Here is a 26,121-nt window from a genome sequence, read left to right on the forward strand (position 1 = left end):
GACCCACACTCACACTCTGCCAGACTCCTTTCAGAAGAGTGCTGGTCAGAGAGCTCCCCCAGCCCTCTGTCAACCCTCCTGCAAAGCAGAAAGCCCTGCCACAGCCAGTGGCCACTACCCAAGAAACGGGTACCCATGCCCTGTCTTGTCCTCCCATTCACTGTGCCTAGCAGCATCTACTTGGAGACAAGATATCTCTGCACCTGCAAGCTGGTGGCCACCATCACCCTAGGGCCAGGGCCGAGATGCCCCGATCGAGTTGAGGATAACCTGTACTGCCCTAAACTCTGTGTAGGTCCTGACCCCTAGGACTTGTGAATATGAGCCGTATTTGGGAAAAGGTCTTTGAAGATCTCGAGATGAAATCATCCTACCTCATCCAGAGGACCCCACTTCTAGGATGTTGTGTCCTTGTATGACACAGACAAGAGAGAGGTGGCCATGTGACCAGATACAGAGACTGAAAGGAGGGGTCTACAAGCCAAGGAACACCACCACTACCAACACCTGCCTGAAGCTCATGCCACCCTGGCACTGATTCTCAGAATCTGAAAACAAGTCAAGACGGGTATGATGGTGCACACCTGTCATCCCAGCCTCGCGAGGCTGAGGCAGGAGGATCAGGAGAGTTCCAGGCCACCCTGGGCTACACAGTAAAATCTTGCCTCAAGGAAACTGAAGAAAAAACTTGCCTTCAATTTCTGATTTCCAAAACATGAGAGAATGTGTCTTTGCTGTTTTAAGCCACCAGACTATGAACAGCGCTCTTGCAGAAAGTTGCAAGACAGGAAACGGAATGCAGTGTCACTGACAGAGCTGTCCGTTTCTTCAGTACTTGCCCAAAGGCCAGGACACTAAGCCACCTGGACTTAGGGAGGCAGAAACGTGGCTGGCCAGCCCTGCACACATGGGCTGATCGCTACAGGCCTTCCGCAGGCACACAGCAAGAGGCCCTGGGCCGGGGAGCAAGGCAGGTCAGAAAGGGCCCAGGGCCCACGGCAGAGGCTGCATGTCTACTGCAGGCCTTCCCAACTCCCAGCTTCCCACTTCCTCCAAACACAATGGCTGCGCCTTCCTCCAAGTGCCTAGAACCTTGCACACAGTGAAGAATGCCCTGCTGTTCACCTACCCATCAGTGTCACCTGGCCTCCTGTGGCAGGGCCAAGGCGTTTGGGGCTGGTGGAGAATGTGGCATCATCGACTTCTCACATGTGATAGACTGTGGCCACCACTAACACCAGGCAATAAATGCTAGGCAGGTAAGGATTCACTTTGGTGCTTGTAAAACAGCGGTGTACAAGTTCGAAGGACCCCTCTGGAGACTACAGAGGGCTGGCAACTCTAAGCCCAAAGCAGTACAAGGAAGAAAATGGATGTGACTAAAAAAATACAAACCTCTGCCAGGCAAGTGTATATACCTGTCACCCCTGCACCCAGAAGGCTGAAGCACGAGGATCAGGAGTTTGAGGCAAGACTGGGCTCCATAATGAGACCTTGCATGAAAAACACAAAAAAACTTGGTGTTCAAGGCCAAGATGCACTGGTGGCAAAAGCAGAGTGGGAAAAGATGTGGTTTCTGTCATGAACAGAAGATACTCTTGCATAATGACCAAAGTGCTGCTAAAAACCAAAAAGGAAAAGGCAACAACCCAATAGGAAAATGGCTGAGAGACAAGCACAGCCAGCTCACAGTTACAGAGTGGAAGGGCCCAGCTCCTGCTCACTCTCGGGGAGAGTGCCCAGGGACAGTCACAAGCCAGAGGCCCACCCGCCCGTCCTCAGGGGCCACAGCTCCACTCTCGACCTCTATCCCAAAGACACGAGTGATTAGCGCGCCAGCATTTTCACGGCACCGTCATCGATGGGCAGAAACAGAGATGGGCCCAAAGGCACATCCGTGGCACTACCTCACCACCACAGGGCGGCTGCCAGGTAGGAGTTGCCACCAGGAGAGGAAGCACGTGGGGTGGGCAGCTGGGAAAGCGCCCAGTCTTCAGAACCTGTCTCATCCTGGACTCCTGGGGGTGGCAGGGAAGGCAAGCATTTCAGCAGACGGAAGGGAAGGAGAAAAGCAGAAGAGCGAAAGGCCAGGGCCAGGGCCCTGCGGCTACCCCCGGGGCCTGCTCTGTAGCACCAAGTCCTCGATTCTGGACTGGGAAAGAAGGCAGAGGTGGCAGTAGCAGGCCCTACTCGATGCACTCCATGACGTGGATCTGCAGAGTGTCCATGTCAGGCGCCTGATACTGGCACTTGGGACAGCAAAAGTCGCGGGGCTCCTCCGGGGGACTCCTCCTCTGGTTGGGCATGTGAAAGGAGCAGTACGCTGGGGATGGGAAACAAACCAGCTGAGTGTCAAGAGGAATAGGGGACAGTCAGGAGCCAGAGCTTTGCCTACAAGGGTCCATCTGTGACTACCAGCTACCGGTAGGGTGACATTCCTCTTGAGGCAGGGCTGGGCTCCTGATGGGGGACCAAAGGTGACCAGACACACCCACTCACCAGGGGCGGGCAGCGTGGACTGCAGGACCTCCCCATAGCGCTTCCTCAGGTCCTCCATCCTGGGGAGATGCAGAGCATCTGCTCAGCGCACGTGCACAGGGCTCTGAGCCCGCCAGCCGTGGCCACAGGCCCTGGGGCAGGAGAGGACCCAGGGTGCAGCACTGAGCCCCACCTGGCTGACTCCTGGCAGCTGGCCTTGAGCTTGCTGAAGTCCCGCTGCAGCTGATCCAGCTGCTCCTGCAGTGCCTCCTTCTTCTCTGCCAGTTTCTCCCGGGCCTGCCGCTCTGCCTGGAAGTCGGCCTTGTAGATATCCGCCTGGCAGGTGGGAGAGGGACGTGCTACTAGCCAGCAGCCACGCGTTGGGCGCAGCCTGCTGGCCCTGGGGCCAGAGCAGAGCTCCCTCCCTCCACCCCGGCAGCAGAGGGAGCAGGCAGACCAGCCAACGAGCCTGTAGGCACAGAAAGAGCAGCAGTGTGGGCCCACGGAACGCGAGGCCACGCGGGCAGCGCCTGCAGGAGGCTGCACCTGTGCCTTCAGGACTGGCACTGTCTCCATCACCGTCTTGTGCTGTTCAGCTTCCTCCTTGAGCTTGTCGATCACCTCCTGCTTGGCCACAAGGGCCTCCTCGGCTTGCTGCAGCTGCTGCTTCAGGTCCTCTAGCTGCATCCCCTAGGAGGAGCAGGGGTGCTGACACAGTGAGGGTGGTGTCCAGAGCTGAGGGCCGGTCACAGGACCCCAGTGGGTATGAGAGGTGCACGTCCCACCCCCGCCAAGGACAGGAGGCGGCAAGGTTCTCCCAGGGACATGCAGGGGCCTCAGGGCTGAGGGGACCTCTGAAGCCGTGGGACATCACCTCCCGCAGCACTCGTCCCCCTCAGTCACCAGACAGACAGACATGCAGCCCTTCAAGGACAGGCACCACCTTCCCAGCCCTGCATGCACAGCTAAGCTGCCTCCGGCTGGTCCTCCGCTCTGCTATCTGCGCAGAGCCCACTCATCCCAGAGTCACCCCACACGCACGCGCATGTGCGCTCTCCGTGGAGACTTGCTTCTCCCTGGGATCAAGCAGCCATTTTTATAACTAACTCTTCCTCCTGTGATCCGCTCTCAAGCTTAAGCCTTACAAATCTCTAGGTTCATCCTGCTGACACTGTCTTTCTGAAAACGTAATCCCCAGAAAGCGCACTCAGTTTAGGTCTGGTGAGAGCAAAGCGGGAGAAGATGCCAGTTCACCTTCCATGCCAGGGTAGAAGCAGTTCTCAGACTGACATGGCTCCAGAAACCTGGCCTTGGGGACAAATGTCTGTAGCCCTCGAGGGAAAGGGGGCAGCCTAATGGGACCCCTCTCCTTGTGGCCTTTTCTCAACTGTCATATCCACACACACTGTCTCCCTCAAAAGCCAACTGTCGACATGACAGGAAGACCCGAGGCCTACCCTGAATGGCTCAGGCCGCCATACTCACTCGCTTGCGCTCGCCGCTCACCATGCTACTTTTGATGTGGTTGTCATAGTCCTGGAAGAGCTGGTGATAGGCCACCTGCAGCTGGGCCAGCTTCCGCCTGTGGAAAGAAGCTGCGGCTGGTCACAGGCCTGTGTCTATCTCTCCTCTTCCTCCTTGTCACCTAGACTCAGAAGGGGCCTGCAGGCATACAGCTGGACCCCTAGGGCCACCAACTCTGAGAGAGTCCTGCAAGTGTCCCATAACTGACAGGGTGGCTACATTCATACCATTTTTCTTAAAGGCACCATTTTAAAATGTCTAAGGATGCAGATGCAGAGCAGTGCCAGAGTCTTTGCCCAGCATGCAAAAGGCCCCGCACCAAAAAGACAACAAGGAGGGCTGGGGAGATAGCTCAACAGCATAAGCACTTGCCTGGCAAGCGTGAGGTCCTGAGTTCAATCCCCAGTTAAAAAAAAAGACAAAGAAGTGAGATGACCATTGTCAAAGTGATTGAATCTTCAAATGCATGAGTTTTATGAAGCGCGGAGAGATCAAGGGAAAACAAGCAGCGCGGCCTCGAGGGAGACCCTGCACGGGGATGGCGGCACGGTCCAGAGACCCACACTGCAAGGCTCAGCGCCGGCGCTCACTCACTTCTCCTCCGAGGCGGCCTGGCGCTCCATGCGCAGCGCGGCTTCCACGCTCTGGTTCTGCATGCGCAACTGATCCACCTGCACACTGTGCTGCTGCTGCAGCGCCTCACGCTCCTTCTCCAGCTGCCGCGCCTGCTCACTGGCTGCCCGCGCCCTATGCGGAAAGACGGGGTGGGGCGACACTGAGGACCGAGCTGCAGACAGACTCACCCACCCTGCATGCACCCGGGCACCCCTTGCACTGGGAGGGCACTCCTGTGCCAAACGTAATGAGGTGGCAGTGTCCCTGCTCTCTGAGCTAATGTGCCACTTAGGGCCACCACCACCCTCCCCCCTGTGCAAGGGATATGGCAGGCAGGTGCAAGACTGGGCCAGCACTGCACAGGCTCTTTCCCTGCTGACAAGAGGGCTTGCTGTGGGGAAGTGTGTGACCCGCAAGGCCTACTCAGAGCACCTGCCTTCTTCCAGAGGCCTGGCAGCTCAGTGGGCACCTGGCACAGCAGTATCCTTCCTGGGCCCCTGCGTGAACCTCAGCTGTAAGGGCTGGCGTCTAGCATACTAACCTCTTCGCTTTGAGAAGCAGAAGAGACTGAGGCAGAATTCAATTTAGCTTAACCCCTGCCTAGAGTATTTACGTAGAAGCAGCCTTGCCAAAATGATCCCGTTCCTCATTCCTTCCCTGCCCTGTCAGAACTTCTCAAACACACAGGAGATAAGGAGAGACAGGACCCATTTAGGGGTCAGGGCAGGAATGCGATACACTCAATCCTGGCCATTACACAGCCAGGATGGGGACCATGCCAGGCCCTGGTCCTCGCAGAGATGTACTTGTGGTTTTAGGGCCCCTGAAATGGCACTTACCTAGCCTCCAAGGCCTGGCGTTCCTTGGTGGCGGCCTCCAAGCGGCTCTGGCTCTCCTGGAGTTCCCCCAGCAAGGATGTCACCTGGGCTTTCACAGAAGCCTTGTCCTCAGCCATCTGCTGCAGAAGAATCACTTCCTGTCAGTGCTGCTTTCTCCCAAGGCCTACGGTAGCGCAGGAGCAGCTGAGGCCTGTATCCCCAAGGGCTTTTCTCCTGTACCCAATACCCCAAAACCCAGCACCTCAGGAGCCTAATAGCTGACCCCCTCTGGTCGCCACCTCCACCCCTGCTCATTGTACTCTTTACCTCTGGCAGCTGCCCAAGCCAGTGAAGCAAGCCAGGCAACAGAAAGAGGCCGATTCCTAACAGCCCCTGCCTCCAGGGTCCCCTTCTCATCCCTGTAGATGCAGTGACAGGAGACCCCAAAGGGAAGCAGGGACACAGAGATGCCTACAGTCCTGTGACACTGCAACAGCTTGGACACTGCCCTGGCCACAAGACCATGAGGGCAACCCACAAGAGACCATGTGGCTGTGGCCCCAGCAGGAACCTTTTTCTTAGCTGCTTTGGAACCCAAAGACAGCAACAGAATCACAGGCCTGCTAGAAGGTGAAAGATTCGGCAGCAGGAGTGGCCACTGAATCTTACCAAGAACTAAACTTCAAATCATTCAAGTCCCTCCCTGAGACCTGAACAAATTGAACACAGCTCCTGGCAGCCTTGGCCATACTCCTAGGAAGACCCAGGTCCCTCCCAGGCCTGTCTGGAAAGCTCTGGCCACACCTGGCACAGGCCGCTGATCTGTGGAACCCCTGCTTAATGTTTCTTTGTCCCTCTGAGATGTCCACATCTGTTGCACCCCAGCAGTGTCTGGAGATCTGAAGGTGGTCCTTTGACACAGAATCACTGGGAGTGAGGCTAGAGCCACACTCTCTTCGGCTCCAAGGCAGAGCATGGTCCTAACTCTGACATGTGCCTCTTCTTGTGGACACTGACACCCTTTGCCATCTTTCACTTGAGCTTTTTTCTCTACCCAATACACTTCTTTCTCCCCCCCTCCCCAGCACCTTGCCTTGCTTTCTTCTTTAGGCATCAGAGGTACGACATATTAAGCTCTGGATCTAGAATGTCCCCAAATACCTCCTGTGTCCAGAGGAAGCACTTTGGAAGGTGACTAGACCACCGGGTGCTGTCGGCACCAGCGGATTCACCCATGGATGGGTTCGTGGCTGATGTGCCAGTACCGGAGGGGGAGCTGGCTGGTCTCCACTTCCTGGCTGCCACGGGTGAGCAGCTCTCCCCCACCCGGCCCTCTTGCCACGCTGCTCCTGCCTTGCAGCAGACCATCACAGACTGAACCCTCCATAGCCGTGAGCCAAACAAGCCCTCCTCCTTTAAGCTGTGCAGGTGGGGATTTTGCCCCAGCACTGGGAAGGTGACTAAGACACAACCCCAGGGCCCACATATGCCAAATGCACTCTCCACCTCTGAGCCACACTCTAGCCCCTGGTCTCTCTAGCACCGCCCCCCAACTCTGTCACCTCTGCAGGTAGCCCCAGAGCTCAGTTCTTTCCCCTGTGCCAGTCATCACTGAACAGAGTCCATTGCCGGGGCTCTGACAAATGTCCACCTTTGTTCCTCTTTGACACCAGACTTCTTATATGGTGGGGGGGACACACAGGGAGGCAGCCTCGTGATGACAGTGGCAGAGGCTGCCAGCCCAGGAATGTCAAGGACTGCCAGGCTACCAGGCACTGGGACGGGACAGGGACGGGTTCCTGGATGGGCCCCAAAAGGAACCTATGCTGACAGATCTTCATATCAGACCCTAGACCCCAGAACTGGGGGACAATTAGAGACAAGAAATTGCTGTTTAGGTCCCTGGTGTACCCTAGCAAATTCACATGATTCCCCAATGGAAAAGCAATACTCTGAGCTGGGCACTTCCCACAGTGAAGTGACCATGCTCCAGGGCTGGAGCCTGTCTGTGCCATGGGCCCCTTCTCCCTGCCCTTCCCAGGCTATGCATCCCTGCTCACCTGCTGTCAGCAGGGTCCTATTACTGGGCAAGCCAGATAGGCTGCAGTACTCTCCTTTGCTCATACTGAGTACGTCATCCTTTGGAGACAAGGGAGTACACAGCCAACTCACAGTGCCGAGCCATAGCCTGAGCCTCCTGGGACTGCTAAGCCCCCAGAAGACCCTGCCTGGTGAAAGTGCTCTGCTTTACCAGGGCCTGGGGGCCTGCCAGGCAGTCTACACTGGCACCACAATGTGTGGGCACCTGGGCAGCATGATGCCAGCTGGACCTCTGGGGATAAGGACCCAAGCCACTGGTATCAGACACTCAGTGCTTCAAGCCCACACCACATACCCAGTAAGATCCCCAGACACGGGGCTCAGACACCTACTGAGCGACAAGGTCTCACGAAGCCATGTGCAACCGACCTCCAGGCCCCTGTACAATCCCGCTGGACACTGCTGGCCCCTGCGTTAGACACCAGCACCATGGCAAGCTTTTGTTAACAGTCTGTGGAGTCCCAGAGTACCCAGGGGGCCAAGCCTGCGCTCCTTTGGGGGAATCTCCAGCCACAGGTACCCTGTCCCCAAAGGGACCTAGGCTGACCACCGGCTACCTGCTGGCATCTCTTCAGCTGCTCCGCCTCCTGCAATGCCTGCTCCTTCTGCCTCCTCAGCTCCAGCTTCTCCAGGCTCAGCCTCTCCACCAGCTTCCTGGCCTCCTGGAACCTGCACATGAGGAACTCCTTCTCCTCCTTCTGGCTGGCCTGGAAGTGCAGCAGCTCTTCACAGCGCTCACGCAGCATCTGGTTGTTCTGCCGGATGGCATCTAGGGGAGAGGAGACAGCAGAGGGGAGGGGTCTTGACGATGTGGCCTGGGTGCCATGCTGGGCTAGCCATCTTCACACCCTTCCCACAATGCCGGACTGCCCCCTCCCTACCTGAAACAGATAAGCAGCTAAACACACCTCTTCATCTCTTCAAATCTGCCGAAATCATTACGTGAAAGATCCGCCCCTGTGCTTCTGCAGGGCATGCCTGATTCACTTGCTTTCAGGTCACTCTAAGGAGTACCCACCCTCCTAGGCCTGCATCTCTGCCGTATTTGAGATTGGAGGTCCCAACATGCTTGCAGGTAGCCACTGGCACACAGTGCCCTGGCCAAAGGCCACCACCCTAAGCCACTGACCAGCTAGGATATGAGGGTCAACTGACCCCAGCGCTGGAAAGAATCCTGTAAGGAAGAAGTGCTGTCCTTCAAGATGCAGCATACAGAGTCCAAGTCCCCCGCAAGAGCCAAGGCGCAAAGAAAAGCTGCTGCACTCACAATAACCCCTGGAAGCTGTGCCTCCGCGCCCCAACACCTCCAGCCCAGGCGGTTTCCAAGGTGCCCACAGCACACATCCTGATAAGCTAAGAGCTACAGGGGTCATCTGGGCATTCAGGGCTCACTCATGCCAAAGGGAGTGAGTCAGAGAGGGTCAATTCTGAGCTCTGAGCAGGAGGAAAAGCAGTAAGGAGAGACAGGGAGGAAGACGTCATGCTGTGGGGGAAGAGGGGACTGCCTTCAAATGCCAGTGCCAGGATGAGGGTGGCCTGGTAAAGTACGCAGTCCCCAGGCACCCATTCAAGGTCAGAAGGCCTCCCACTGAGACCAAGACCAGCCAGAGTGGTGACTGTCAATGACCCTGACACCAACTAATGACAACAGCGACCCTGAAATAGTGGTTTCCCAGGGGAGCCAGGTTCCTTCTCAGGGCAGGCCACGACCCTCACTGAACTGACAGCACTCAGGATTTCTTGGGTGTGGACACGAGCCTGGCCATATTCTCCCACTGAGAAAGCTGTGGCATCTCAGAGATCCTTGATCCTGGAGTCTTACCTCCCCCCCATGCTCACCCCACTCCCGCCAATGTCCTTCCCCAGTGCTGGGCCTGAGATACCTCCAAATACATTTCTTACATACTCGCCTCACTCAGGATCTGCTTCCAGGGAACCCCAAATGAAACCCAGAGGGGCCAGTCCCCCTCACCTCGGAGTTCATGATTCTCCTCCAGGCAGCGCTGGAGGGCCTCTGGGCTGCCCTGCTCCGCCTGCAGCTGCAGCATCGCTGGCTTCCCAAGAGAGGACTCTTCGTCCTGGTCCCCTGCTGGGCTGCTGCCAGGCTGCACCATCTCACACAGCTGGCTCTTTGAGGGGTGCCTGCTCATCCACCACAGCAGCACCTAGAGGAGGGGGCAGCAGGGGTGTTGCAGGGACAGCGCCATGCTCCTGCCTTGGAAGGAGCCCTGGGCCCACACCAAAGCAGAACAGCAATTTCACTGCCTAGAGTAACTAGATATTGAAGCAGGACTTTTATCAAAGGCAGAGGCCGATGGCTGAGGCAAATGTCAGAGAGCTGGGAACTCTGTCCTCTCCGCACACCTCCACACAGAAGGGGAAGGTCCTGGCCCTCACTCAGTGTAAGCAGGTAAATGGAAGCCCTGAAGACCATGTGTTTCTGTCCTCATCCCCCACACGTGTGACAGTACCTGGAAAGGGGTCTTTTCAGATGTACATGAATGAAGAATCTCACCATGACGCCATCCTGGGTCATGTGGACCCTGACAAGTGTCCTTAAACGACACAGGAGAAAACAGAGGGAAACACATGGGAAAGAGCCATTTGAAAACAGAGGTAGAGATCAGAGTGGCCACGAGCCAAGAACAGTCACGCACTAGCAGTTGGGGTAGAAAAAGGAAGGCCCTCCCCTAGTTGCAGGGGAACCATAATCTTGTTTGCCCTCTGATTTTGGAATTCTGGTCCCCAGAACTGTGAATTTCTGTTATCTGAAGCCACCAAACTTGTAGACATTATTTGTGGCAGCCACTGGAGACTCATATGCCTCGTAAAAGGGATTCCAAGGAGGCAGATAGAGGCTGATGAGGGAGGGCCAAGGGGCACCTCTAGCATCTGATGTGTGCCAAGGCACTGGAAGTGGGCGCTGAGCTGCCAGCGAGGTAGCTGAGCTGGTTTTTGCTGAAGAAGTGGACAGCATCAGCCAACTACCCAGAGGAGGCTGCCCCCAGTGCAAGTACCTAGGAACAGGCCTAGGTGAGGGCAGAGGGCTCTGACACTGGATCACTGGCCATTGTGCCTATCAGCACTGGCACCTCCCTCTCATACCTGAAGGTATCTCCTCCCTCCTCCTGCAAGCATGCTCCCCCCTTGTCTTCCAGCATAACCCAGTCTCCCAGGGTCCCTCTCATACAGGCCTCTTCTTTAACTATGTTCACTCCTATAGCAATTCCATCCAGTCTCATAGCTTTACCTCCAACCTAATGCCAATAATGTCCCCAAATAGACTCTTCCCCTGAACTCCGTACTCAGCAAACTCTACATGAGTACTTGAAAATCTTGTAGTCCTCTTCCAAACTAACTTCCCAGGGCTGGAGGCATGCCTGACTGGTACAGTACTTGCGTGGCATGCCTCCAGCCCTGGGTTAAAACTCAATAGTGCCCAAAAGCCAGTTCTACCCAAAGCCTTCCAGCTGAAAGCAAATCCATCCTCCTGTCATTAGGATAAAAAACTTGCAAGTTATCCTTGATATGTCTCTATCTCCACCTCCCAGCGCACATACAATCCATCAGGAAATTCTGCAACATTAACTATTGTAGACCCCTGCATGGTACTGTGGCCATGTTGTTTAAAGTCCATTCTAACAAAGATGCACACTAAACCCTGGCACCACATGCCGCACAGGCCCCACCCCCGGGGCATGCTGAGTGGGCCACCAAGACCAGGCATGGTGACGCACACACATATGCCAATGCTGGGGAGGCTGAAAGCAGGAGGATCACTATGAGTCCAAGCTGGGTAGTGAGACACTGTACCAAATACATTAAAGAAACTTAAATATTAAATCTAAAACTCACTTCAAAATAAAAGGGTAATCCCTAAGTATACACACAGGGGAAATGTGCTATGAATACTCACAGAAGCATTACTCAGAGCAGCCAAGGAGAGGAAACATTCTCAATGTCATCAGCTCACAGAAGAGTACAGCCACATGCTACAGCACAAACCTTTCAAACACCATGCTAAGAGAGACAAGTCACAAAAGGCCACGTATTGTACAATTCAATTTACAAGAGAAGTGCACAATAGACAAATCCATAGCTACACAAGATAATCTAGAGGCTATGTAGGGCAATGTGGTGAGTGCGGTGGTCACTACAACTGCAGGGTTTCTTTTGGGAATGATGAAAATGTTTTGGAATTAGTGCTGATAGCTGAACACCTTAGTGAACGTACAAAAGCCACTGAATTTCACACTTTAAACAGGGGAACTAGGGCTGGCCAGATAACTCAGTGGATTAAAGCACATGCTTAGGCAGACGCAGGGACCCAGGTTCCATCTGAAAACAGGAGAATCACTATGAGTCCGATCTGTGTAGTGAGACCCTGTAGACCCTGTACTAAATAAACAGGGTAACTGTGTAGCATACAAGCTATAACTAATGGAGAGGGCTCTGAAAGATGCCAATTAAACAAAATTAACCATTAGCCACAAAAGCTAAGCGATGGGCATTGGGATTTACTCACTTTTCTACTTTTGTACAATTTTTAATTTTTCAAGCATAAACTGTCAGGGCTGGGGATGTGGCTCAGTGGTAGGGCTCTATCTAACCTTGCATGCACAAGGCCCTGGGTTTGAGCTCCAGTACCACCACCACCCCCAAAACAATGAAATGACAGATTACTACCATCACCTGGATTGCCGTAATAACTCCCTACCAGATCACCTTGGTTCTACCCTTGCCTTTACAGTCTATGGTCCCCCACTGCGACCAGAAAGATCCGTCTACACGGTAAATAGAATCACATCCTTCCTCCACCAGGAGTTCCCCACACACAGCCCCCACTGCTCTCACATTTCCACAAGCAGGGCCTGTGCACCATCTGTTCTCCCACTCTTTTCTCCCGACTACTCTGCCCTCGCGCTTTCTGCTCCAACTCTAAGCCCTCCATGCAGCTCCTAGAGTACACGGGCCAGCTCATTCATTCTCGGATCGCAAAAATGGCCTGAAGGACAGATAGCCGATTTTGCAAAGTGAGCTAACTGAAGCGCGCGAACAGAGAATGTATCCCAACTGGAAGAGCTATGCCACTAGGGGAACAGGCTGACCCCGAGGCGGCGGCGGGAGGGGCCCTAGTAACTTGGGCCCCGAATCTTCCGATCGATGCTCTAGGCAAGCGTTCCGCCACCCAGCCACACCCCAGCCCCTGGGCCAATGCTGCAGAACACAGCAGGGAAGAACAGGCTGGGGCCCAAACAGGAGGGAGCCTGGTCGTCCAGAGGCGTCTTGGAGGCAAGAAAGGGATCACACCTGTCAGCAGAGGCCGTCAGACGTGAGGAGGGCAGGAGCGGCGGGCCGCTAGCCTAGGGGCGCAGGGCTCCCGAGAAAGTCCAGGCTCAGCAGTCGCCCTTCCCTTCTCCGCCGAGGAAACCCCCGCTTCCGGCTTCCGGTGTCGTAGCCGTGGGATCCGGAAGTAAAACACACAAGCCCCGACCCCAGAAACACAGGAGGTTGCCGAGAGATGCGAGGCCTTGCAAAGCCGATTCCTGCTCTGCAGAGAGCGGGAGTAGGCCGGCCTCGGCTACTCCACAGGGCGCTGACCAGTGATAATCACGCTCTACTTCCCAGGGCGTCGCCATGTACACAGCCCCTAGTGGCCGGCAAGACCCTGCCCAGCCGTAGGACTCTCTCCCCCACTACCGATACCCGACGAGCCCAGACAAAGCTCCGGAGGCCCCACCCATCCGCCGAGGCGAAGGCTGGGGAGGCGTGGTCACGCCGCCGGCGGAAGTGGGGCCTTCCGTGAGCGCGAGGACCGCCAGGGGGGCGCGCAGGAAAAGCAGGCCTTAGTGTGAAGCCGGGCCGGCGGTGGGGACGTGGGAGGGCCCCACGGAGCAGTACGCGTGCCCGCAAGGAACGGCGGTCACGGGGCTGTGGAGAGAGCGTGTGCAGAGCGGCGCGGCCGCCCACGCAGGGTCCTGGGGGGCGAGAGCGCCCGCGCGCGGCGCAGTCCGGGGATGCGTGCGCACCTGCCCTCTCCCCTAGCCGGCTCGCTCGGGAGGAACTGTGGAGACCCCGCCCCCGCGCCTCGCCGCAGGCCCCGCCCCCGCGCGCCTCGCCTGAGGCCAGTCAGCTCAGTCTCGGCGCCCGCCCCCGCCTGTTAAATGGGCCGGCGGGCGCAGCCCCCGGAAACGGCCGTGCACTCCAGGGCTGTGAGCGCGGCGGGCGGCGGCAGCCACAGCTGCGGTTGTGCGGCGCAGGTAACTGGGCGAGCAAGGCGTCGGCGGAGGGGCGTGCTGCTGCGCGGCCCTTCATCCGCACCATTCACACCGCGCGATTTACCGTGCTCGGGAGCGGGGCAGAATGGAGAAGGTCGCAACCCAGCCGTCTGCAGCGTGCACCTCCCCCACGGGGCGCAGGAGGATGAGACCCTGGGGAGGGAGGGGCGTAGCCTGCGACGTCCTGGGGAAAGCTGGACCCGACCTCCGTCATCCGCATAGTCTAACGCGCTCCAGCTCATCGCAAAGTTTGGGGCAGCGTCCGAAGTGAGCGGTCTCGGGCATGTAGTGTGATGGCCTGGCGGGGTGCTCTCCTGTTGCCCGTCATTGATGCCCTGCCCCACAGCCATTCCCGCGCCCCCAAAGGAGGGGGCCGAGAGGGCGGAGGGAGGGAGGCCCTGCGAGCGGCCGCGTCTCTCCCCCGCGTCCCTCCTGTCCCTCTATGTGAGGGCTTTCCGTCGCAGCAGCCAGCTGGTGAGACGGACCAGAGGACCCCTGGAGGTCGAGGTCCTGTTGCGATGTCCTTTCCTTCTGCTTGTCAACCAGCCTTTCTCTCATCAGACAGCAGCATGGCAGAGCAGGTGGCCCTGAGTAGGACCCAGGTGTGCGGGATCCTGCGGGAAGAGCTGTACCAGGGCGATGCCTTCCACCAGGCCGACACCCACATATTCATCATTATGGGCGCGTCGGTGAGTGTCCCCAGGCCTCCAATCTGGAAAGTCACAGTGAAGGTGGCATCACTTGGGGTCCTGCCTACCCCTTGCTTCAGCTCTCACAGCCAGGGGAGCTGGAGCGGGCAGGGGCACTGGCCGCTGATTGGAGCCCCCAGACTTGCAGGTGGTGTGGCTCCGGCCGAGTGCACTTCCTCCTCCGTGAGGACAGGTGCTTGCCGGCTGCTTCTGGCTGACTGGTCTGTTACTTGACCGGAGTCCCGCAGTTGGCCCCTCCAGCAGGGTCTGAGGCTGTGTCTGCCCCTGCTCTGTGTGAAGTTCCCTGGATCCGACTGCCAGGCCTTCCTGCGATCGTCTCCTCTTGGTCACCACTTCCAGAGCCCGCTCAGGAGCTGGCCCCACGTGTCCTCCTGGCACAACAGCTCGTTTGCTCCAGTCTGAAAGGCCAGAGCATAGGAGCCCAGGCAGAGGGGTGGCACGCTGAGGGTACGTGTCAGGGCTGGCCAGGGCCCAAGCGGGGCCTTGAGCCAGATGGTGTGCCTCCTGCCGAGTTGCAGCAGCCTGTGCAGAGACACGTACCAAAAGTGGTCTTGTTTCTTTCAACGGTGATGCGCTCAGGGGTCTGCCAGCCACGTTAGCATTTTTGCCCTTTGCTGTGTTGTGGTAAGGGAGGTTCTTACTGTATGTAGTCCAGGCTGATCTCCCCTGCTTCAGCCTCTGTAGTAGCTAGGATTACAGTTGTGGGTGGGCCACCTCACCCAGCTACCAGAGGGCTCTTGACAGGGTAAGCAGTAGCTTAGCACATGCCTGGTGCGCTGTGGGCCCCACAGTGCTGGAAGGACTGGAGTTCTCTTCATATGGAATATGCCATCTCCTTTGCCAAAGCTGCTCCCTGCCATCTTGGTATTTCTGATCAGAGCTGGGGAAAGGAATGAGGAGACATGGCGGGGGCGCGGTGGGGGACTAGGCCTGGGAAAGGCAAGAGACCCACCACAGACACTATCCTCCGGGCCTCGTGCTGTTAAGGGCCAGAGCAAGCAGCCACTTAGACCACAATGTCAGCTACCAGTTGAAGGACTCTTGAGTGTTTGGCCCTCAGTCCAAGAAGCAGGCTGGAGCAGAGCAAAACCCAAGAGAAATTCTCTTCCCTTCCAGTCCCCACCCTACACTGGCCTGAGCATTGCCAGCAGTGACCCAATCATGGGCTGGACTGCGACTGTAGGCCTTGAGCCCTCACTGAGAGCATCCTAGGTTTGCTGTGCAACCTCGGTGAGCAGCTCAGGGCTTGGACCCACCAACAAAGCCTTTTGAAATAAGTGCCCCAGGGCTGCCTTGGGTTCTCATGGCTGCAGTTGGGCAACTGGTTTGCTGCAATACGCAGGGTTCCCCTTTCCTCTCCTCTGCAGCTGAGAAGCAGAGCCCCCAGCACAGAAATGGGAAGCTGCTGCTCCAGCCTCACGGGGCAGGGTGAGGTCTCTGTGAAGAGCCTCATTGTTTCCCCCAGGACAGTGCTGGAGCCAGCCACAGCTCCCACTTGCAGGCCTCTCCTTGCTGGGCATGGGAGATGGCAGCAGCTGGCCATTCTGGGAAGCCAGCAGGCTCTCTGGTTATTCTCTGGTTCAGCACATAGGGATCAGGTGCCATTTCTAGACTGCACAGCCCCAGTCCCCGCCCTGCACACACAGCTTGTGGATTGCAGGGAGCCAGGTACCAAGGTGTGAGCACACCTCAGAGGGGCACATAGAAGCCACTAGTGTGCCTTTGTACCCCAACCCCTATGACACACAGGACCCGTGGGCAGGGCCAGGTGAGCTAAGCCTGCAGGCGAGAGCTCAGAGGCAACCCTGGTGGGAGGAGGAGGAGGAGGAGCAAGCACCCAAAGCCTTAAGTCGGAGATAAGCTCATTGTGACCCAGAAACCAGGAGGAGGCCAGTGGCTAGTGAGCCAAAGCCAAGGCCAGCAGGATAGCCCAGGGCAAGCAGGCCATCCTCTGCCCCTCCCTCCTTGGCCAGCATCCCCAGCCCTTGCCTGACACCCAGCTTCCTTCTAAGGTGAGAGGGTTTCCAGAAGTGGCTTGGGGTCTCTCAGAGTCCCCCTGTTGGGCCACTCCCCTTCCCCCAGTCACCCCAAGGCAGAGGCCTGAGCTAGAGCCCCTAGCCTTCAAGGGCATCGTGCCACCTGAGAGGCCTGCAGTCAGGGCCTCCAGGCTCCCCCTCCTGGTGGCAGAGCCCAGCTGGAGTCTGCATGACTCTCCATCCTCAGTTTCCTCACCTGGCCCACAGTGACTACAGGCCGGCTAGGCACCCAGGACCCACCTGGGACATTTCTGGGCAATGTAGTTCCTGCTGTGTCATCATGACGTTGGCACTCCTCCAGAGGCCTGGTGACTCAGCCCCAGGGTGGAAGAGGAAGGTCCTTTTATTAGTCTTTCAGCTGAGCTGGGCAGCCCCTTGGTTCCCTTTCCTTGGTGGCCATGAGCCAGCTGGGCCCCAGCCAAAGCCTAGGACTCCACCAGTGCAGGCCCCCGCTCTCGGCCCTCCCACCACCACACAAGGGCTGGGGATCTTCATCGGGTCCCACCTCCCCTGTGAAGGCCCTGTGTGTCCTTGGGCAGATCCCTCCTCTGCCACGGTCCTTGGGCAGAGTGAGCTGGCGGGGAAGATAAGAGGCGCCCAGTGCTGTCCTAATCACCCTCACCCACGCATGGCCCCGCGTTCCTCACTCCAGAGCAGGCCAGGGCCACCGCCAGCCCACGGGAGAGCAGCTGCCCCACCTCCACTGTGCCTGAGCCTACCTCGGCTGTCCCTTGGGTGACTGGAGCCCAGCAGACTGCCTCTTGCTCGCAGGGCCTGAGCTGAAACAAGGAGAGCAGGTTCCGTCTCGAGTTAATCCCAAAGGGCGCAGCGAGAGCAAACAGCTGTGACTCAGCAGATGATCGTGGGCCAGCAACACACTGCTTGGAGTCCCTCTGACTCCTTGCAACCTGCTGGAATTTGACCGGAAGCAAACACAGCCTTTGCAAAGGGCTGCAGGCTCTGAGGGCCTGGCCCCCAGCCAGGCTGCCTAAGCAGCAAAGGCCCTAGGTGGGGAACCCACAGGAATGACCATGTGACAAGGGGAAGGAGGCGGCATCCTCACTCGGGACAGGAGCAGCACAGAGGCCTGAAGGGTGGTGTGTGTATGTGTGAGTGAGGAAGCCCTGCCGGCAGGCAGAGTCCAGCAGGTAGCGTTTTCCTGAACATAATCACCAGACTTGGAGGTGACAGGGAGGCTGATGAGCCCAGACTCACGCCAGAATCTGGGGCAGGAGCTGCGAGCAGCTGGTGGACGTGGGCAGAGGACATGGGTCGGACCCCCAGGCCAGTGGAGGCGAAGGAGTGCACTGGAAATGGCCTGAAGGCTCTGAGTAGCCAGGGCCCTGGGACCCCCAGTGGCCTGCTTAAGGTTTTCTTTTTTTGCACCCAGATTGAACTCGGGACCTTGAGCTTGCCAAGTAAGCACTTAAGCCACAGAGCTATCTCCTGGGCTCCAGTTGCCTGCTGCTGTGGTTCTGATTACAGAGCCTCTGGCTTGACAGTGTACCTGGAAGTGGGTGGATCAGTGCCCACCCGCTTCCAGGTACACTGGCCTTTCTCGTGCTTGTGCAAAGCTGAGCAGCCCCCAAGCCGCTGGCTGAGACAGTGGCTCCACAGTGCTTTTTTGTCAGGGACATCTACAGAGCCGCTTTCTGCAAGGTACCTATGTGCAGGAGCTGCTGTGTTTGGGGGGTTTCTTTTTTTCTTCTTCCTGTGTTGTGAGACGAGATCTCCCTACGTAGATCTGTCTGGCCTTGAATATAACTGACTCAAGCTTAGGCTGCCCTCAGACTTGTCACCCTTCTGCCCCTGCCTCCTGAGCACTAGAATAACAGGCATGCGCCACCTTTCCCAGCCATGGAGCTGGGTTTTCTGGGTGAGGCAACTAGGGATCCCACACCTGTGCCACCCACTTAGTCTCCCCACAGAGACAGCACCCCACGCCTGGCTCAGCCCCCAGTTTCAATTACAGGGTTTGAGATGAAAGGCCAGGGCCTGTGGCCATTCCACTGGGAGGAGGGACGCCGCAGTTCTTGGTGCCTCCACTGCAGGACAGGTGTCTCCATGCGGTCACCTTCAGCACAGTCAGACCTGGCAGCATCTCATGGTGCTCATTGCTTAGGGTACTACTTTGCCCTCTCCTCGTTGCTAGCAAGAATGGGTGATTGGCTTGTGTCCATTCACTCATGGAATGCAATGGAAAAGACCATGGCTGAGGGGACAGATCAGTGACTTCACAAGCTGGGTCTCCCCACAGCAGCTTCCCAGAGATAAGCTCCAACCCACAGGTTGCCCCTTACGCCATCGTCTGCCCAAGGCTTTGGGGCTTGGTTTGGCTTTTATTTTGCCATCCTGGAAATTGAATTACAGGGCCTCCACTCTGAGATCAAACCCTAGTCCGTCCTTGTATTTTGTGGCAGGCAGGGTCTAAGTCCCTAAATTGTGGGCAGTGGGCTATATCTTGGACTCCTCCTGCCTCAGCTTCCCAGAGCGCTGGGATTACAGGCGTGTGCTAGCACACATGGCTCCCAAGGGTAGTTTCTAACTTGCTCCCCTCCCTCTGCTAGACTTTTTCAGCCATATTTTTTACGTATGCCAGCAGCATTGTGCACAAGTAGTAACTTTACAGTTGATAACACAGTTTCCATCTCCCCGGAGAGTTCTTGACTGTCCTTTCCCAGCGAATCCACCCTTGCGCTAGGAATCTAATTTTTATCACAGTGTTGGTATCAGTAGGTTAGTATCAGGAGGCTGAGGCAGGAGGATCACCTCATGTTCAAAGCCAGCCTGGGCTACACAGGGATACCCTGTCTCAAACACAAATAGTAATAATGTGTAGTTTTGCCTGCTCCGCAACTGTAAGTGCACTCCTGAGTGTTTTGCCTCCGTGTTGGGGTCTTTGGTTCGACACGGTGTTCTGAGATTGCCCCTCGATGTGCCAATCTGTTGCCTCACATTAGCATTGGAGTTGTTTACAGTCCAGCGCTGTTTGGAGGGAAGGCTGTTCCAAACACGCATATACATGTCTGGGTGGGTCACAGTCACAGCGTCGCCACACCAGGCCATCCAGGTCTGCTGCACGTGCTGCTGACCACAAGACCCTGTGGCCTTCGCGTGTGTCACAACCTTCGTGTCTCCTCCTGCGCGGTGTTGGCCACAGTTAAGCAGGCCGTTCTCTCCTTGGTTGTAGGAGCTGCGTGTGTATCGTGGACACAGGTGGACCCTCAGGCTGGGCTTCCTGGTTTGTGGTGCCTGCACTCCGCCCCTCTGCTCGCCTAATAGTGCTTGAGGAGCAGCTTCTTTAACTGCCACTTGGTCTTTATCAGCATCTGTGCTTCTTGTTGGGTGTCCAAAAAGTCTTTGCCTACCCTATGCATTTTTTAATCTGACACCCTTATTAAAGTCATTCATTCTGGGCCAGTGAGATAGCTCAGCAGACTAAGCGCCTGCTTAGGCAAGCACAGGGACCAGGGTTCGATCCCTGGCTCCACGTGCCACACCAGCCCTGCCCCTGGGTGCGCTGAGCCAGCCTTGAAGACCAGGTATGGTGGCATACGCCCGTAATCCTGACACTGAGGAGGCTGAAAACGGGAAGATCACTGCAAATCCGAGCTGCATAGTGAGGCCCTGTACCAAATACATAAAAAAAAGTTAAAAGTCATTCATTCTGGCCATTTATTTGTAGACCAACCTGAGGTGTTTTGTCTGGGCAAACTGCTGGTTCCAAACTCTGGCCCCGAGCCAGCGGCAGGTGCTGCTTCACAGCTCCTCTAGGACGTGGGTGCAGCAGCGCAGCTGTGGGGTGTTACGGCATTCCAGAGCTGCTCTTCCAAGTCCAGCAAATTCCTTTTGTTCTTACTTTGAGTTTTTATCATGAAGAGATAATCTTTTAAAATTCTTTATCTACATTTGTTGAATTCAGAAGGTTGTTAGATTTCTTTTTCTTTTCTTTTCTTTTTTTTTTTTTTGAGACAGCATCCAGGCCAGCCTTGTGCTCACTGTGTAGCCCAGAATGGGCCCATACTCCCAGCAGTCCTCCTGCCTCAGCCACCCGAGGGCTGGCATTATGAGCATGCACCACCATGGCAGATCATACTGTTGGATTCTAGGAGCTGGTGAATAGAAGTAGGCAAAGACTTTTCCTTTGATCTGTTTTCCTTTAATCTCTTGACGTGGTGAGTGATGATGCCTGGGACTGACACTGGTTTAACAGCACACCAGCCTTCATTTCCAAGATGAGCCAAACGTGCTTTTGTGACTCGTTGGGCCCTTGAGTTAATCATGGGCCTGCCTCTGCATGTGTGCTTGTGCACAAGGGGGCGAGGGCTGTGCCCATGTGCCTTCTCAGCAGGGACAGAAAGTGGCCCCAGGAGCTCCCCTCTGCATCCCATCTGCAGCAACACTTTGTCCTCACATGCAGCTCCCCCTCTGTCTGGGTTAGAACCCCTGCCAGTGGATGCCCCTTGATCTCTTGGTAGATTGAATTTTCTAGAAATGCCTCTCTCTCATCTAGTTGTCAGCCACAGAATGGAATTGTTCAGAAATCCCTCTTCTGAGCTAGGTGTGGTAGTGCACACCTGTGATCCCAGCATTCTAGGAAGCTCAGGCAGATCTCAAGTTTAAGTCCAGCCTGGACAACTTAGCCCTACCAGAAATACAAAAAAAAAAAAAAAACCTGATTGGAACGGCTGAAGAGATAGCTCAGAGGCATAAGTGCTTGCCTGGCAAGCACAAGGTCCTGAGTTCGATCTCCGGTAACAAAACAAAACAAAAACTACAGCAAAAACAGGTTGGGGTTGGAGCTCAGTGATAGAGCGCCATAGGCTTCAGCTCCAGTGTCAAAAAATAAAGCCACACTTGTCATCCCAGCACTCAGGAGGCTGAGCAGGATTCCCAAGAGCTCAAGACTTGCCTGAACTACATAGTGAGACGGTCTCAAAAAATAATAATTGCCACCCTTTTCCTGACCTCCTGCGCTGCCTGTGCAGCTCGTTGCGGTCAGGCTATTCTTTCTTGCTCACATGACTCACAGCCGCAAGGCACTGGCGTCAACGTGAGCGACCCTCTGATCGCTCCAGTCTTCTGGCTTTTTGAGACAGGGTCTTGCTGTGTGCCACAGGCTGGCCTCAACCCTCAGCCATCCTGCCTCAGCCTCCTGTGTGCTGGATGACAGATGTGCGCCACTGTGCCCAGCTGATGGGTTTCGAAGGATTGAACTTGCAGGGCTTTTCTTGGGCACATGAGACACAGACCAAGTACAGAGCCAGGGCAGGGCTGATCCCAGGGCTCCTCTGGTGATTTGTAGGGTGAGGGTTGAGCCGGGTCACAGCCCTGCCCTCTCCCAACCGTATCTGTCCCTCTGCCCTAGGGTGACCTGGCCAAGAAGAAGATCTACCCCACCATCTGGTAAGTGTGACCCAACCCCCAATGGGGACAGACCTGGCTGTCCCCTCCCTGCCTGACTCCAGCTGTGCCTGCCGCAGGTGGCTCTTCCGGGACGGCCTGCTGCCTGAGAACACCTTTGTGGTGGGCTACGCCCGCTCGCGCCTCTCGGTGGCTGACATCCGCAAGCAGAGTGAGCCTTTTTTCAGAGTGAGTGGCTCCCAGTGTCCCCGCGGGAGGGGTGGGAGGAATGGTCCTGCAGTGTGGCAGGATGGGCAGCAGGGCTTCGGGTGGGGTCTCCTTAGACCACTGGCAACAGCATCTTCCTGGCAAAATGTCACCTGGTGCAGTGACGCCGAGAGGAGTCTCCATCATGTTCCTCCCAGTTGTGTGTCCCTGAGCCCAGGATGACTGTCCTTCCTGTGTGTTGGCACAGTGGTCTGCTGCCTGCTTCTGCCTCCCTCCCATGAGGACCCGGGGACCTGGGACAGCTAACATCAAAAGGAGGCCACTCTGGCCACCAGTGCAGTAGGAGGGAGGACGGGGCTGGCATCACTGTCTGTCTGTCTGTCCCTCTTTCCTAGGCTACTCCTGAGGAGAGGCCCAAGCTGGAAGAGTTCTTTGCTCGCAACTCCTATGTCTCCGGCCAGTATGATGACCTGGCTGCCTACCAGCGCCTCAGCCACCACGTGGACTCGCTGCACCAGGGCCCGCGCACCAACCGCCTCTTCTACCTGGCTTTGCCCCCAACCGTCTACGAGGCTGTCACCAAGCACATCCACGAGGCTTGCCTGAGCCCCACGTAAGGCTGCTCCCCATCCCCCTCACCCCCAAGCACGAGCTAGCCCAAGGGCCGCAGATGTTCCCAGGGAGGAAGAGTGCTCCCTGCTGCCCACAGAGCCTGGAAACATGGATGTCCTCCTCATTCCCTGCGTGAGGTCACTCTCCAAAGAAGAAAGACAGATGGGGAGATAGCTCAGTGGCATAAGTGCCTGCCTAGCAAGCGCAAGTTGCCTGAGTTCAATGCCTGCCTCAAAATTCTGAACAAAGAGAAGAAACTAATATAGTCACTGTCAAACAGCCCTTCCTGAAAGCATTACTACTGTCCACGTATTCAGGGCCCACATGCCTGCGTCCAGCCTTAGTGTACCTGGAGGTGTGAGGCCTGTGAGTTTGGGGCCATCCTGAACTATTACAGGGAGACCCTGTCTCCAGAAAAAAAAATTCAAAATAAAAATGTAAGCAGCAGCTCAGCTCCGCCCCCAAAAGGGCAATTTCCCACAATCACCACAAGATGGCAGTGTTGGTCCATGGAATGCTGCTGGCCTGGAGCTTTTTCTGTGGCGTGTAGAGTGTCCGCAGAGTCCTTGCAGGCCCGCCAGGTGGCAGTGCTGCTGTAGGAAAAACTGCTGCCGCAGCCATCTCTCTGGTTTTGAAAGCAGAGCCACATTGACGCTGTGAGCTGTGAGGGCTGGCAAAACAAAGGGCCTTTTGTCCTTCCAAGACCCATGGAGGTGGGCTCGGTTGACATAATCCTGTGGCCCCACCCTGGCCAACAGAGGAACCCCAGCTGAAGAGAGAAACCTGTGGGGCAGCCGTGTTCTCACCAGCCAGTGGGCCCTCCCCACCCCGGAGAGCCTGCCTGGGGCAGGAGGCCAGGGCTGGTGCGGTGGGCAGGACACTGGCAGTTGGGTGTGTTCCGAGATGCATTGGGAGCCTAGGCACAGAAGTGTCCTCGAGCGGGTGCCACGGTTACAGCTGTGGATCCCGGCAGGGGCTGGAACCGCATCATTGTGGAGAAGCCCTTCGGAAGGGACCTGCAGAGCTCCGACCAGCTGTCCAACCACATCTCCTCTCTGTTCGGCGAGGACCAGATCTACCGCATCGACCACTACCTGGGCAAGGAGATGGTGCAGAACCTCATGGTGCTCCGGTGAGGGCCGGCCAGGCATGCTGGGGACGGGCTGGCAGGGGACTGGGCCCTGGGCAGAGGCCGCACCTGGGGACCTCTCCCGCATCCCTGCAGGTTTGCCAATAGGATCTTTGGCCCCATCTGGAACCGGGACAACATCGCCTGTGTGATCCTGACCTTCAAGGAGCCCTTTGGCACTGAAGGCCGCGGGGGCTACTTTGATGAGTTTGGGATCATCCGGTGAGAACCCACCTTCCCTTCCTCTTTGGGGGCGCCTCCTGGAACCCTGCGGGCCCAGACGTGGTAGCTATATGGAGTGGGTTCCGGGGCTTCTAGTCCTGAGAGACGCTGGGACTCAGCAGGCAGCCCCTCTGGTCTAGAGAGCCTGCACGGCCCCTGGGCCCCTGGTGTCTGAGCAGCACTGGCCCCTCTGTCCCCAGGGACGTCATGCAGAACCACCTGCTGCAGATGCTGTGTCTGGTGGCCATGGAGAAACCCGCGTCCACAGACTCCGATGACGTCCGCGACGAGAAGGTAGGTACAGATGCCGCTCGTGGGAGGGCCCTGGCCAGAGCCAGCCTCATCACCCAGGAGCCTGCTGTCCTCGCCTTCCCCACTGTCTCCAGGTTAAGGTGCTAAAGTGCATCTCTGAGGTGCAGGCCGATAATGTGGTCCTGGGTCAGTATGTGGGCAACCCCAGTGGAGAGGGCGAGGCCACCAGAGGGTACCTGGATGACCCCACAGTGCCACGCGGGTCCACCACCGCCACCTTCGCAGCTGTTGTCCTCTACGTGGAGAATGAGCGTTGGGATGGTAGGTGACCCTGCAGGGGCCTCACGGCACAGGGCTGGGCGGCCCAGTGAAGTGTGACGCACTTGGACTGGCCCTGCCCTGAGGTCACCCTGCCCCCCCAGGGGTGCCCTTCATCCTGCGCTGCGGCAAGGCCCTAAATGAGCGCAAGGCTGAGGTGCGGCTGCAGTTCCGCGATGTGGCCGGCGACATCTTTCACCAGCAGTGCAAGCGCAACGAGCTGGTGATCCGTGTTCAGCCCAATGAGGCTGTGTACACCAAGATGATGACCAAGAAGCCAGGCATGTTCTTCAACCCGGAGGAGTCTGAGCTGGACCTCACCTACGGCAACAGATACAAGGTGTGCGTGTGTGCCTGGGGGCAGGGGGTGGGACAGGAACAGAGCTGTCACTGACCCCTCAGAGGCCCCACAGGACGTAAAGCTCCCCGACGCCTATGAGCGCCTCATCCTGGACGTATTCTGTGGGAGCCAGATGCACTTCGTGCGCAGGTGAGGGGTGTGCCAAGCGTGGGGTGGTGTCCTACCCCATGTGCTCCTGTCCCCAAAGGCCACATACCTTGTCTCCTCAGTGATGAGCTCCGGGAGGCCTGGCGCATTTTCACCCCATTGCTGCACCAAATCGAGCGGGAGAAGCTGCAGCCCATCCCCTATGTCTACGGCAGGTGAGGGCGGGGTAGTGGGGTCCCAAGTGGGGGTCCCCCACATCTACGGCAGGTGAGGGTAGGAGCGTGAGGGGATCTCGGGCCGGCGACCCTCACAGCCCCTTGCCTGTCCTGCTTCTAGCCGAGGCCCTTCTGAGGCAGACGAGATGATGAAGCGAGTGGGTTTCCAGTACGAGGGTACCTACAAGTGGGTAAACCCCCACAAGCTCTGAGGCCGGGCACCCGCTTCCTTCCTCGGCCTCCTCATGCTGGGAGGTCCCTGGGACCACAGGCTCGGCCACCGCCCTCGCCCCTCGCCCAACGCTGTGTCTACGCCAGCCACATTCCTCCAGCACTGTCGCCACACCGGCCCACTGCAGCCCACCCGACTCCATGGGACCCAAGCCACCTCCTCCCCACACTCCCACAGGAGGAAAAAGAGGGGCGTGGCCTAGACGTTAGAAACAGGAGGGGCTGCGGGAAGCTCCTCAAGTGGGGGTGGTAACCAGGCTGACCTCCATCACCCCAACATTCCCAGTCCCCAGCTGCTGAGGACCTTGCCCCCTGCCAAAGCACTCCAAGATGCCCACCTCCCCACCTGCCATTAAACCTTGAAAAGCCCTCATCCCTTGTCATTTCCTCCCTGCCACCTATCGCTTCTCCACTCCATGTCACCTGCCATCCTCCCATAGCACCTCCTAGGGCCACCTCACCTCATGTGACCCAGGGTTGCCACCTCCAGGTCTCCTGTGTCCCTGTCAGGTGTCCATCACCATGCCAACTTCAAGCTGCAACCCCTTCAATTGCCTGTGCTGG

At 57.1% G+C, this 26,121-nt stretch overlaps 2 protein-coding genes across 9 annotated transcripts; one reads left to right on the plus strand and one right to left on the minus strand.

The window, feature by feature from the left end:
- Positions 1 to 628: 628 nt before the first annotated feature.
- On the minus strand, positions 629 to 23,693 carry Ikbkg (inhibitor of nuclear factor kappa B kinase subunit gamma). 7 transcript variants are annotated; one of them, XM_004645074.2, is made up of 11 exons: positions 23,526 to 23,693; positions 17,279 to 17,407; positions 9,508 to 9,700; positions 8,093 to 8,304; positions 5,457 to 5,572; positions 4,597 to 4,749; positions 3,985 to 4,060; positions 3,025 to 3,168; positions 2,672 to 2,814; positions 2,500 to 2,558; positions 629 to 2,323 (listed from the first exon to the last, which is right to left on the minus strand). In XM_004645074.2, exons 1-11 carry the CDS (start codon positions 23,649 to 23,651, stop codon positions 2,187 to 2,189), a joined length of 1,488 nt encoding a protein of 495 aa, XP_004645131.2. In that variant the 5' UTR covers positions 23,652 to 23,693; the 3' UTR covers positions 629 to 2,186. The 7 variants fall into 7 exon arrangements, with proteins under 7 accessions (XP_004645131.2, XP_023561107.1, XP_023561106.1 ...); XM_023705339.1 differs by having other exon boundaries at positions 3,964 to 4,060; positions 23,526 to 23,692; XM_023705338.1 differs by having other exon boundaries at positions 3,964 to 4,060; positions 5,457 to 5,575; positions 23,526 to 23,691.
- G6pd (glucose-6-phosphate dehydrogenase) lies at positions 13,659 to 25,930 on the plus strand. 2 transcript variants are annotated; one of them, XM_023705342.1, is made up of 14 exons: positions 13,659 to 13,795; positions 14,375 to 14,502; positions 19,750 to 19,800; positions 21,928 to 21,965; positions 22,043 to 22,151; positions 22,526 to 22,743; positions 23,716 to 23,874; positions 23,968 to 24,093; positions 24,294 to 24,387; positions 24,480 to 24,666; positions 24,768 to 25,003; positions 25,077 to 25,153; positions 25,234 to 25,326; positions 25,448 to 25,930. In XM_023705342.1, exons 2-14 carry the CDS (start codon positions 14,383 to 14,385, stop codon positions 25,536 to 25,538), a joined length of 1,599 nt encoding a protein of 532 aa, XP_023561110.1. In that variant the 5' UTR covers positions 13,659 to 13,795; positions 14,375 to 14,382; the 3' UTR covers positions 25,539 to 25,930. The 2 variants fall into 2 exon arrangements, with proteins under 2 accessions (XP_023561110.1, XP_004645133.1); XM_004645076.3 differs by lacking the exon at positions 19,750 to 19,800 and having other exon boundaries at positions 13,661 to 13,795.
- Positions 25,931 to 26,121: the final 191 nt, after the last annotated feature.

The sequence above is a fragment of the Octodon degus genome, unplaced genomic scaffold (genome assembly GCF_000260255.1).
Source record: "Octodon degus isolate 3935 unplaced genomic scaffold, OctDeg1.0 scaffold00218, whole genome shotgun sequence".
Lineage (NCBI taxonomy): Eukaryota > Metazoa > Chordata > Mammalia > Rodentia > Octodontidae > Octodon > Octodon degus.

Excerpts from the sequence above, each read along its gene's own strand:
- G6pd (XM_023705342.1), top strand. The coding sequence starts at position 14,383 with ATGGCAGAGCAGGTGGCCCTGAGTAGGACCCAGGTGTGCGGGATCCTG. Across the intron at positions 14,503-19,749 it reads TCATCATTATGGGCGCGTCG|GAGCTGCGTGTGTATCGTGG; the intron begins GTGAGTGTCCCC and ends CCTTGGTTGTAG. Across the intron at positions 24,667-24,767 it reads GGAGAATGAGCGTTGGGATG|GGGTGCCCTTCATCCTGCGC; the intron begins GTAGGTGACCCT and ends CTGCCCCCCCAG.
- Ikbkg (XM_023705338.1), bottom strand. The coding sequence starts at position 23,651 with ATGCATCTCGGAACACACCCAACTGCCAGTGTCCTGCCCACCGCACCA. Across the intron at positions 4,750-5,456 it reads CGCCAGGCCTTGGAGGCTAG|GGCGCGGGCAGCCAGTGAGC; the intron begins GTAAGTGCCATT and ends CTTTCCGCATAG. Across the intron at positions 2,815-3,024 it reads TGCCAGTCCTGAAGGCACAG|GCGGATATCTACAAGGCCGA; the intron begins GTGCAGCCTCCT and ends CCCACCTGCCAG.